Source organism: Mirounga leonina, unplaced genomic scaffold (genome assembly GCF_011800145.1).
Source record: "Mirounga leonina isolate KUSES-001 unplaced genomic scaffold, KU_Mleo_1.0 Mir_168, whole genome shotgun sequence".
NCBI classification, from domain to species: domain Eukaryota; kingdom Metazoa; phylum Chordata; class Mammalia; order Carnivora; family Phocidae; genus Mirounga; species Mirounga leonina.
Window position 1 is genome coordinate 47,129,096 of NW_023270426.1, and position 12,521 is coordinate 47,141,616.

Below are 12,521 nucleotides of genomic sequence, written 5' to 3' on the forward strand. Positions count from 1 at the left end.
TTAAAATGGTAAAACGATCCCTTAGGCATTATAGAAAGGGTGTGTTTCATTATTTTTTACAGCTTGTAGATTTTTCTGCATATATGCTTTTTTTTAAACAATAATTACACTACACTCTATTTGATGCTCTGAGGCTTGATTTTCTCACATCACATACATGAGTGAATTTAAATAAACATTTTTCAATGTCCAGAAGAAAGGCTATATCAGAGAATATAATGTATGATCACTGTATAGAATATGTAAGATGTAGCTATAAAGCAGTGTTTTCCATTGTGTTTTTCAAGATATGAATAGCTATTCCATTAAAAAAGTTTCTGGGGTCAGAGAATTTTGGAATGTATCAGCCTTAGTGGGTAACAACAGATAATATTATATTAAAGATTCATAAGTTTTGCAGTAAAAAGTTTATTTTAGATTTGCTTATTCTGGGGCACCTGGGTGGCTCAGTCGTTAAGCGTCTGCCTTCGGCTCAGGTCATGATCCCAGGGTCCTGGGATCGAGCCCCGCATCGGGCTCGCTCGGCGGGAAGCCTGCTTCTCTCTCTCCCATTCCCCCTGCTTGTGTTCCTTCTCTCGCTGTGTCTCTCTCTGTCAAATAAATAAATAAAATCTTTAAAAAAAAAATAGATTTGCTTATTCCACCATTTTCCAAGTTTCTATGACTATAGAACTCTTTTTTTAATGCCTTTTTAAAAAAGATTTTATTTATTTATTTGAGAGAGAGAGAGAGCACGAGTTGGGGAGAGGGGCAAAGGGAGAGGGAGAAGCAGGCTCCCTGCTGGCTGGGAGCCGATGCGGGACTTGATCCCAGGACCTTGAGATCATGACCTTAGCTGAAGGCAGACTTTTAACCGACCAAGCCACCTAGTCGCCTCTTTAATGCTTTTTAAAGTTTCGTGAAATTTAAAATTTCCATGCAACACTAGTTTAGGAGATGTGCCTAGAAATAAAGTAGTTTTCTTGTATGACTTGTGAAGATGGTCACATTATTTATACCTTTTATTGGTTATAAAAGGTATAATGAGATTAAATATCTGTTCTTGCCTTAATGTAAAACTGTACTGATGATAAATATTGACTCTTTTCTAGGTTTCTGGAATAGGAAAAGTTACAGAGAAAATGTTAAAGGCGCTTGGAATTATTACTTGTACAGAACTCTACCAACAGAGGGCATTGCTTTCTCTTCTTTTCTCTGAAACATCTTGGCATCATTTCCTTCATATTTCCCTGGGTCTAGGTTCAACACACCTGGCAAGGTATCTATATGTATAGTCATTCTGTTTTTTCCTTATCATTTGCTGAAATAACAATTTTAACCATTGACATGGAGGCTATAGGATAACATGGAGGCTACATGTTTTTTTCTTTGTTTTTAAAGATTTATTTATTTATTCCAGAGAGAGAGAGAGCAGGAGGGGCAGAGGGAGAGGGAGAGAGAGAATCTCAAGCAGACTCCGCAGAGCACAGAACCTAACACAGGGCTTGCTCCCAGGACCCCGAGATCACGACCTGAGCTGAAACCAAGAGTCAGATGCTCAACTGACTGTGCCACTCAAGCGCCCCTATAGGATAACATGTTTTAAAATTTTTTTAGGCTTGTTCATTCTGGAATATATTTTTTGAATTAGAGTCAAAAGATTGCAGGTGGGAGGAAAGGAAAAGAGGAACAAAGAATCACTCCTTGGCTGTTGGCTACAGCAATTGGTTAGATAGGCAAGAAGAATGATGAGTACTTTCTTTTTTGTACCTACTTTGTTTTTTGTTCAGAACACAAGACTAATGGTGGTCTGATTGTCGAGGAAGGAAAGGTGGCTCCTATTCCAGAATTTACCCCATAAGTGAGGAGATTTAATGATTATTTGAAAGCCTTCATGAACTAACAACTGTATTTCTTTTCTTTTTCCAGATGTGTAAATGATTGGCTGATTCATTTAGTACTGAGTACTTACTTCGTTAGTTATTGTTTTAGGCACTGGGAAGAACAGTAGAAAATGAGACAAAATCTTGCCTTTAGGGAGTTTACAGAATAGTGTGGCAAGTAGGAAGTAACCAAATAAACAAATGAAGAAAGTAAGGCAGAGGAAGGGACTAGAAAATGACTTGGGGAGTAAGAGTGGGGGTTGGCAGCCATGATCCAGAGGCAGGGACCTGAAGGGGCCAGCCATGCAAAGATGTAGGAGAAGAGGAAACGGCTGAAAGAGAGGTCCTGTGATTCTTCCCTGCCACTCTTTCATCTCAGTCTTAAAAAGAAATATCCTAGAGCTAGAAGGGTACACTGTTGAGAGTGGGTGAAAAGAAGGGAATTTTTAAAAAGAATGGGAATTAACATGGGGCACTACTTTTATAATTTTGTCATCATCCTGTCAGCCTGCCCCCCAAATAATTCCTTTATATACCTAAGCTAAAAGAAAGCAAGATTACTGAGGAGGCATATGAAATAAGTTTGATAAAATAATTAAATCTGCTAAATCTTACAGAGATTGCAGGTACTGTTTTTCTCATCTGTCCACGCTCCTCATTCTTTTTTTTTTGTTTTTTGTTTTTAAAGATTTTATTTATTAGAGAGAGAGAGAGCGTGCACACGAAAGAGCACAAGCAGGGGGAGTGGCAGAGGGAGAGGGAGAAGCAGGCTTCCCGCTGAGCAGAAAGTCCCATGTGGGACTCTATCCCAGGACCCCAGGATCATGACCTGAGCTGAAGGCAGACGCTTAACCAACTGAGCTACCCAGGCGTCCCCATGTTCCTCATTCTTTAGCCCATAGTTAGCTGACTTTGATCTTGAGTGGATATAATGAAAAGATCAGAGAAGGAAATCACACTACTATAAATAATCTAGTATTTGGAGGTAATGGGAAATAAAACTTTTTTCTTTAACCCAAGAATTACCCTCTTTTTTATTTCCATAGTGCTTGAAAACAATATAGTTCTTGATATAACATAGCATGTATTAATCTGGTATTTAAAGATGCAGGTAATGCTTTGAAGTGAAATTCATAGGTAATTTATAATAATGTAAAATAGCAAACCTCCTTTCCCTTCTATGTACATTCTCTATTCTCCTATTCTGCTTTATTTTTTAATCCTTAATACTTCTTACCTTCTGACATACTCCAGATTTACTTCTATATTTGTTTGTCTCCCTCCAGTAAGATGTAAGTTTCTTAAGGATAAGAACTTGGTCTGTTTTGGTCATAACTGTATCCCCAGTGCCTAGAATAGTACTTCATTCCTAATAAGTTCACTGAATATGTGGAAAATGAATAATCTACATTTCATTTCAGCTTTTTAGTTTCAACTACATTTATCAGAACAGCTAGAATTCAACCAAACTAGATGGTTCAGATTCCAAATCACCATCCTATTGCTGTGTCCAAATTCTAACTGAAGTTCTATAGAGTGGTATAAATGATTAATAAATAGCTATAGGAGAGCACAGTTATATACTAGGCCCAAAACTAGGTAATTGATATTTAATCATATCATATAACTGTAAGCCATTACGCTACTAACTCTTACTGGTTTTTATAAGTCATGGTTTTTATATTCACACTTTTAGTAGAAGCAGTTTATAATATCAACCTATTTTCAAATTTGTTCTCTTTGATAGATATAGACTTGATCCATTATACATATAATCATATTAGCATCTATCTGTATTTTTTGTTGGTAGTTTTATTTTGAGATTTTATTTTATTTATTTATTTATTTTTAAAAAAGATTTTATTTATTTATTTGAGACAGAATGAGAGAGAGAGAGAGCACATGAGAGGGAGGAGGGTCAGAGGGAGAAGCAGGCTCCCTGCAGAGCAGGGAGCCCAACGCGGGACTCGATCCCAGGACCCTGGGATCATGACCTGAGCTGAAGGCAGTCTCTTAACCAACTGAGCCACCCAGGCGCCCTATTTTGAGATTTTAAAAACTCACTGTTCTTGGGGCACCTGGGTGGCTCTGTCGTTGGGTGTCTGCCTTCAGCTTGGATCATGATCCCGGGGTCCTGGGATCGAGCCCTGCATGGGACTCCCTGCTCCACGGGAAGACTGCTTCTCCCTCTCCCACTAACCAACCCCCCCCGCCCCCCTCCCCGGCTTGTGTTCCCTCTCTTGCTGTGTCTCTCTCTGTCAAATAAATAAATAAAATCTTAAAAAAAAAAACACACAAACCCTCACTGTTCTTCATGGTGTATAAATTTTAACCAAAAACATTAAAGAGATCTTTAAATGGTAATTGATATGTTAAATCCTTTTGGTTGACTAAAAAGAACTGAGTCTCCTTTGAAAAAGCAAAAGAAAACTTTTGTTTCTTTTTTTCATTTCAAGGGATGGAGAAAGGAAAAGCATGAGTGTTGAGAGGTAATGTTGTTATTTTTAATTGTTCATAATCATGTTATTTTTAACTTTTAATCCTTAGTAAAATATCACTGAAATAGAAAAATCTGTGTGCAAACCAAATGACATTTTTCAGTAGTTGACATTACTAAAGTAAATATTCCAGTACAAGGCTTTATTACCTTTGCTTGCTATGCTCTCCGTGGGAAAAAATTTAACTACAGTTATTTTTTTTTTTTAAAGATTTATTTATTCATTTGAGAGAGCGAGAATGAGAGAGAGTACATGAGAGGGGGGAGGGTCAGAGGGAGAAGCAGGCTCCTCGCCGAGCAGGGAGCCCAACACGGGACTTGATCCCAGGACTCCAGGATCATGACCTGAGCCAAAGGCAGTTGCTTAACCAACTGAGCCACCCAGGCGCCCTACAGTTATTTTTTTTAATGTTGGTTTCCTCCTATTCAATGAAAACCTGTCATCTTATGGATTCTAAATCTTAATTTCTAGCTTTGTTTATAAGAAAAATACTGAGTAGTTATTTGGGAAATTTAAGAAGGGACCATGGAAATTCTTCCTGAAACTCTTCAAATGTTGGTGAAAAGGGTCAAATAGTAAGATATTGATGAAAGAGAGCTTACAGGGGGCATAGTCCAGTGGTTTACAATCTTGTTTGGAAGACAAATGAAATCTTGATGAGACTTATTGTTTTCAGAAATATGTCATTGTTTGAAAAGTCCCTGAATTATCTCCTCCAAACACTAAAGTTCCACTGAGATGTTTAAGAACCACCGATCTAGTACAAGGTTGTGTTCCTTTTTCACATATATGTTCTTTCAAGTGTATTTATTTATTTTTTTAGTAACCTCTACACCCAGTGTGGGGCTCGAACTCATGACCCTGAGATCAAGAGTCCATGCTCTTCCAACTGAGCCAGCCAGAAACCTCTCACATATGTTATTTTTTATCAGAAAGGCTGAGTGGCTTTTACAAGACAACATACTCAGTAAATGACTTTGATAAACATTGCTGTTTTAGGCTGTGATTTACATAAAAACACTCAAAGGAAAAGAGGGGGAAAAAGATTCTAAAAGTGAGATGGTACTGTCCTATTTAATATTTTTTATATATATATATACACCTATACATGCAGTGGAATATTACTCAGCCATCAAAAAATGAAATCTTGACATTTGCAATGATGTGGATGGATCTAGACAGTATTGTGCTAAGTGAAATAAGTCAGGCAGAAAAAGACAAATACCATATGATTTCACTCATGTGGAATTTAAGAAACAGAAACAAGCATAGGGAAAAAAAGAGAGGTGCAAACCAAGAAACAGACTCTTAACTCTAGAGAACAAACTAATGGTTACCAGAGGGGAGGTGGGTGAGGGGATGGGTAAATAGGTAATGGGGATTAAGGAGGACACTTGTGATGAGCATCAGGTGTTGTATGGAAGTGATGGACCACTATATTGTACACCTGAAACTAACATTACACTGTATGTTAATTGGAATTTATATAAAAACTCAAAAAAAAAAAAAACAGAAAGGAAACTATACTGGGGGTTGGTGGGGAGAAAGGGCCAGCAGACCTATAGATCTAATTAGTTAACAAAGAAGGAAGTACAAATGCCTCTTGAAACATTGAAAATATTCCCAGTCTTTTTTATAATTTAAGAAGTACAGATTGAAGGTTCTCAAGATAGCCTTTTTCACTAATGGGTTGGCAAAGATACTCTATTGGCCAGACTATGGGAGTGAAATACCTATAAACTCTGGAGGGAGTATAGTAGTTTTTTATTGGTCCTATAACATATTACTACAGATTTAGTGGCTTAAAACAAACAAATTTATTCTCTTACAGTTCTGAATCAGGAGTCCTAAAATTAAGGTGTTGCAAGGTTGCAAGCCTTCTGAAGTCTCCAGGAGCGGATCCATTTTCTTACCAAAAACTTTTAGGGGCTGCTTATGTTCTTTGACTGATGGCCCCATCCTCCATTTCAAACCTAGCATTTTGTCTTTCTGTGATTCTCACCCTCCTGTCTTCTTATAAGGACCCTTGGGATTACATTGGACCCACCTGGACAATTCAGGATAATCTCTCCATCTTAATTTAATCATATCTGCAAAGTCACTTTTATCCTGTAATGTACTGGGTTCCGAGATACTAGGATTTGGACATCTTTGGGGTCCATTATTTTACCTACCACAGGGGGCAAGCATTTTGGCAATGTCTGTTAAACTCACAGATACACATGCACTTTGATCCCACAGCTTTTTTTTCTAGGAATTCATTCTACACATGTAATCATATGTCATGTTATAAGTATATCAGGTTATTTGTTATATTTTTTTATGATAACAAAAGATAGAGAGTAACTTAAATTTCCAAAAATAGAGCATTGGTTAAATGATCTTACATCTTTAAATTAGAATATTAGGCTGCTGTATAAAAATGAGGGAATTATTTATTCATAAGGAACTCTCACCAGGATGAATTGAGAAAAGAAGGTGCTAAACAATGTGTCTAATATTCTGTTTATGTAAAAAATGCAGGGGAAATGTTTGCTTGTTTGCTTATACAAAGAATATTCTGGAGAAATTTAAATAAATAGGAAGCTGGAAACATTGGTTGGAGGAGAACTGGGTAGCTGGGGTTAGAGTTATAAGGGGAACTCTTCACTGAATAGTCATCTGCTCAGGGTTTGATCTCTCTTTAGCATCTTCCTCTTTTATGTTAATATGACCTCTTGCATTCTTTTAATACTCTTGTGCAGATGAATTCAAATTTCTACATTTAATCTTACCAGCCCTCCATTTCCAGTTGTCTATTAGGCAACTCTATGTAGGTGCCAGGAACCATCCCCTTACATCTACTTGAAGATACTCCTATTCCAAAAAATATATGTACGGTAATTAGAATAATGTTCTCCTATATACTTTCTTAAGATAACCCTCTGTAGCAGTCTATATACACATATACCATAATGTATTGTAAGTTCTGAGGGCATTATCATTATCTGTTGGTGACTTTAATCAACTTTAAAAAAAGATTCCAGTGTAGTTAACGTACAGTGTTATATTAGTTTCAGGTATACAATAGAGTGATTCAGCAGTTCCATATATTACTCAGTGCTCTTCAAGATAAGTGTACTCTTAATCCCCATCACCTATTCACCTGTTTCCCCTACCCACCTCCCCTCTGGTAACCATCTGTTTGTTCTCTGTAGTTAAGAGTCTATTTTTTTTGTTGTCTCTCTTTTTTTTCCTTTGTTTGTTTTGTTTCTTAAATTCCACATATGAGTGAAATCATGTGGCATTTGGCTTTCTCTGACTGACTTATTTTGCTTAGCATATACTCTCGAGATCCCTCCATGTCTTTGCAAATGGCAAGATTTCATTCTTTTTTTATGGCTGAATAATATATATATATATATATATATATATATATACACCACATCTTCTTTATCCAATCATCAATCGATGCACTTGGGCTGCTTCCATAATTTGACTATTGCAAATAATGCTGCAATAAACATAAGGGTGCATATATCCCTTCAAATTAGTGTTTTCAAATTCTTTGGGTAAATACCCAGTAGTGTGATTACTGGATCGTAGGATAGTTCTATTTTTAATTTTTTGAGGAACCTCCATACTGTTTTCCGGAGTGGCTGCCCCAGTTTGCATTCCCACCAACACTGTAAGAGGGGTCCTTTTTCTCCACATCCTTGCCAACACTTGTTTCTTGAGTCTTTGATTTTAGCCATTCTGACAGGTATGAGGTGATATCTCATAGATATCTCATTATTTGCATTTCCCTGATGAGTGATGTTGAGCATCTTTTCATGTGTCTGTTGGCCATCTGTAAGTCTTTTTTGGAGAAATGTCTGTCCATGTCTTCTGCCTATTTTTTAATTGGATTATTTGTTTTTTGGGTGTTGAGTTGTCTCATTCTTTATATATTTTGGACACTTGCCCTTTATCAGACATGTCATTTGCAAATATCTTCTCCTATTCCATAGGGTGTCTTTTGGTTTTGTTGGTTGTTTCCTTTGCTGTGCAGAGGCTTTTTATTTTGATGTAGTCCCAATAGTTTATTTTTGCTTTTGTTTCCCTTGCCTTGGGAGACATATCTAGAAAGATGTTGTGAGTGATGTCAGAGAAATTACTGCCTGTGATCTCTTCCAGGATTTTTATGTTTTCAGGTCTCACATTAGGTCCTTAATCCATTTTTTTTTTTTAAAGATTTTATTTATTTATTCATGAGAGACAGAGAGAGAGAGGCAGAGGGAGAAGCAGGCTCCCAAGGAGCAGAGAGCCCGATGCGGGACTCGATCCCAGGACCCTGGGATCATGACCTGAGCCGAAGGCAGACGCTTAACCATCTGAGCCACCCAGGCGCCCGGTCCTTAATCCATTTTGATTTTATTTTTGTGTATGGTGTAACAACATGGTTCAGTTTCATTCTTTTGCATGTAGCTGTCCAGTTTTCCCAGCACCGTTTGTTGAAGAGACTGTCTTTTCCCCATTGCATAATCTTGCCTCCTTTGTTGAAGATTAATTGGCCATATAATTGTGGGTTTATTTCTGGCCTTTCTATTCTGTTGCATTGATCTGTGTGTTTATTTTTGTGCCACTACCATATGTTTTGATTACTATAGCTTTGTAATATAACTTGAAATCTGGAATTGTGATACCTCTAGCTTTGCTTTGCTTTTTGAAGATTGCTTTGGCTATTTGGAGCCTTTTGTGGTTCCATACAAATTTTAGGTTTGTTCTAGTTCTGTGAAAAATGCTCTTAGTTTTTTGTTTTGTTTTTTTTTTTGAGATTTTATTTAAATTCAAGTTAGCTAACATATAGTGTATTATTAGTTTCAGGGGTAGTATTTAATGATTCATCAGTTGCATATAACACCCAGTGCTCATTACATCAGTGTCCCTCTTAATGTCCATTACCCAATTACCCCCCCACCCCCCAACCCCTGGTAGCAAACCTCCGTTTGTTCCCTATAGTTAAGAGTGCTGTTGGTATTTTGATAGAGATTGCATTTAATCTGTAGATTGCTTTGGGTAATGTAGACATTTTAACAATATTTGTTCTTCCAACCATGAGCATGGAATGTCTTTCCATTTGTGTCATCTTAATTTCTTTAATCAATGTTGTATAGTTTTGAGAGTACAGGTCTTTCACTTCTTTGGTTAAGTTTATTCCTAGGTATTTTATTGTTTTCGGTGCAATTGCAAATGGGATTGTTTTCTTAATTTCTCTTTCTGCTGTTTCATAATTAGTGTACGGAAATGCAATGGATTTCTGTATATTGATTTTGTATCCTGTAACCTTATTGAATTCATTTATCAGTTCTAGTAGTTTTTTGGGGAATCTTGGGTTTTCTATATATAGTATCATGTCAAATAGGGAAAGTTTTACTTCTTCCTTACCACTTTGGATGCCTTTAATTTCTTTTTTTTTTTTTTTTTGCCTTTAATTTCTTTATGTTGTCTAATTGCCGTGGCGAGGACTTCCAGTACTATATTGAATAGAAGTGGTGAGAGTGGATGTCCTTGTCTTGTTTCTGACCTTAAAGGAAAGGCTCTCAGTTTTTCCCCATTGAGAATGATGTTAACTGTGGGTTTTTCATAATAAAGCCTTTATTATGTTGAGATATGTTTCTTCTAAACCTACTTTGTTAGGGGTTTTTATCATGAGTGGATGTTATACTTTGTGATATGCTTTTTCTGCATCTATTGAAATGATCATATGGTTTTTATACTTTCTCTTATTGGTGTGCTATATCAGACTTTAATCAACTTTTTAAAAAATATTATAAATAAAGCAAATGTACCTTTGGTAATCAGTGTAACTACAAATGATCTTCCATTATTTAGGTAGATTTTAGATGTTTTTACTTAATTGTATCTTACTTCATCTGAAAATTTTATTTTGTACTGCAGAAAATATAACTTGATGCTAGGCTATTTAACATACTATATCACTCCTAAATTATCCTGAATTATAGTTTACTCTGTGCACCAAAATCATTTTTGTCTTTCTAGGACATTCAGTGAGATAAGTAAAGCAGAAGAACAATATAGCTTGTGCCAGGAACTTTGCAGTGAACTTGCTCAAGATCTGCAGAAAGAAGGACTAAAGGTACTTTATTTTGATGTGGTGTTCTTAGTTTAAAAAAATTTTTTTTTAAAGATTTTATTTATTCATTTGAGACAGAGAGATACAGAGAGAGAGAGAAAGAGCATGAGGGGGGAGAGGCAGAGGGAGAAGCAGACTCCCTGCTGAGCTGGGAGCCCGATGTGGGGCTCCATCCCAGGACCCAGAGATCATGACCTGAGGTGAAGGCAGACATTTAACCATCTGAACCACCCAGGCGCCCCTAGTTTAAAAAAATTTTAATAATAAAATGCTACCCTAAAGGAAGAGTTAGATTTTGTATTTGAGTACAAATTGAGAAACATTAGAAAGGATTATTCCCCATTCCCAATAGAGACAAATTCTGTTTTGACCTGTAATTCAGGCCTATGGTAAGATGATTAGATAAAGAAGCAACTTACAAGTGTGGGCTGGCTCCAGTATAATTCCAGAATTTATACTACTTCAGGAGTACATTTGAATAAGTTCAAAATCAGAGTTATATTGACATTTGAGAATAAGGCAAAGTTAAGGATTTCTCTAGAACTATATTTACTTATTATAAATATCTTTCCAACCATCCTTTAATGTTTTTCTCAGGTAGACAATGATTTTCTAGAATAAGCATTTTCTTTCAAGGCCCTTGTTCCAGGTTGTTTCACACATTGAGAACAAAACCCGGAAGGTTTTAAATTTCTATTTTATAATCTCCGCTCACAACAATCCATATTTAGTATTTTCCAAACTCTGAAACCAGAGGTGGAGTTATTATAGAGGATAATACAAAGGTATTCAAAGGTTATTACAAAAAAAACAAAAAACAGAAAACAACAAAGTTTATTACAAAAAATGGGATATCTATATATTTCTTTTTTTTTCTAGTGCCCTCCCCTATATATTTCTTATTATCCTTCTCTATGACACCTTGAGTATAAAGAGAGTTGATTTAAAATTTTTTAAATAAACCTGTGATTTTAGAATCATTTCATATATACAGAAAAGTAGTATAGGTAATATAGAGAGTTCTGATATACCCAGTTTTCCTCATTATTAACATCTTATATTATTTTAGCCATGTTGTCATAGTACATTTGTCAAGCTAATAGCACATTGCTATTAACTAAACTCCAGACATTATTTGGATTTTACCTGTTTTTCCATTAATGTCCTCTTTCTGTTTGAGGATTCAGTCCAGGGAACCACATTGCATTTCATTGTCTTGTCTCCTTATCTCCTCTAATCTGTAACAGTTTCTCAGTATTTCCTTGTTTTTCATGACTTTGATGTCTTAAGGAGTATTGGCCAGGTATCCTGCATGGTGTCTTTCCTTCTAGGTTTGGCTGATGTTTTTCTTATGATTAGACCAGGGTTATGGAGTTTTAGAAAGAATACCAGAGGTGAAATGTCCTCATTACATCCTTTCAAGGTATAGGATAGCCACAAGGTATCACGAGTGATAGTAACCTTTGTCACCTGATTAAGTTAGTGTTCGCCAGGCTTCTCCACTATGAAGTTACTATTTTCCCTTCCCGTACTCTCTTCTTTGGAAGTGAGTCAGTAAGTCAGCCCACTCTCAGAACTTCCAGGAGGTAGTAAAATATATGTAACATAGAATTTACCATTTCAGGGTGCCTGGGTGGCTCAGTTGGTTGGGCGACTGCCTTCGGCTCGGGTCATGATCCTGGCTGGAGTCCCGGGATCGAGTCCCGCATCGGGCTCCCTGCTCGGCGGGGAGTCTGCTTCTCCCTCTGACCCTCCTCCCTCTCATGCTCTCTGTCTCTCATTCTCTCTCTTGCAAATAAATAAAATCTTTTAAAAAATTTAAAAAAAAAGAATTTACCATTTTAACTATTCTTAAGTTACATTTCTGTGGCATTAAGTTTATTCATATGGTGCAACCATCATCACTATTAATCTCCAGAACTTTTTCCTTATCCCAAACTGAAATTCTGTACCCATTAAACCATAACTGCAAAGGGAGTTCTTACATGTAAATGGGTTAGCATAGTATCTGGCATGTAGTAGACACACAGTAAGTGTGAGGTGTCT

The 12,521-nt window shown here is 36.6% G+C and overlaps 1 protein-coding gene across 2 annotated transcripts in view; it reads left to right on the plus strand.

The window, feature by feature from the left end:
- Window positions 1-12,521, plus strand: part of POLK (DNA polymerase kappa) — a 67,473-nt gene that overhangs the window by 50,695 nt on the left and 4,257 nt on the right. For both annotated transcript variants that reach the window (XM_035014661.1, XM_035014660.1), the window contains 3 exons: window positions 1,092-1,258; window positions 4,319-4,351; window positions 10,382-10,478. In XM_035014661.1, coding sequence (XP_034870552.1) covers window positions 1,092-1,258; window positions 4,319-4,351; window positions 10,382-10,478 — 297 coding nt within the window. The remainder of the gene's footprint in view (window positions 1-1,091; window positions 1,259-4,318; window positions 4,352-10,381; window positions 10,479-12,521) is intronic.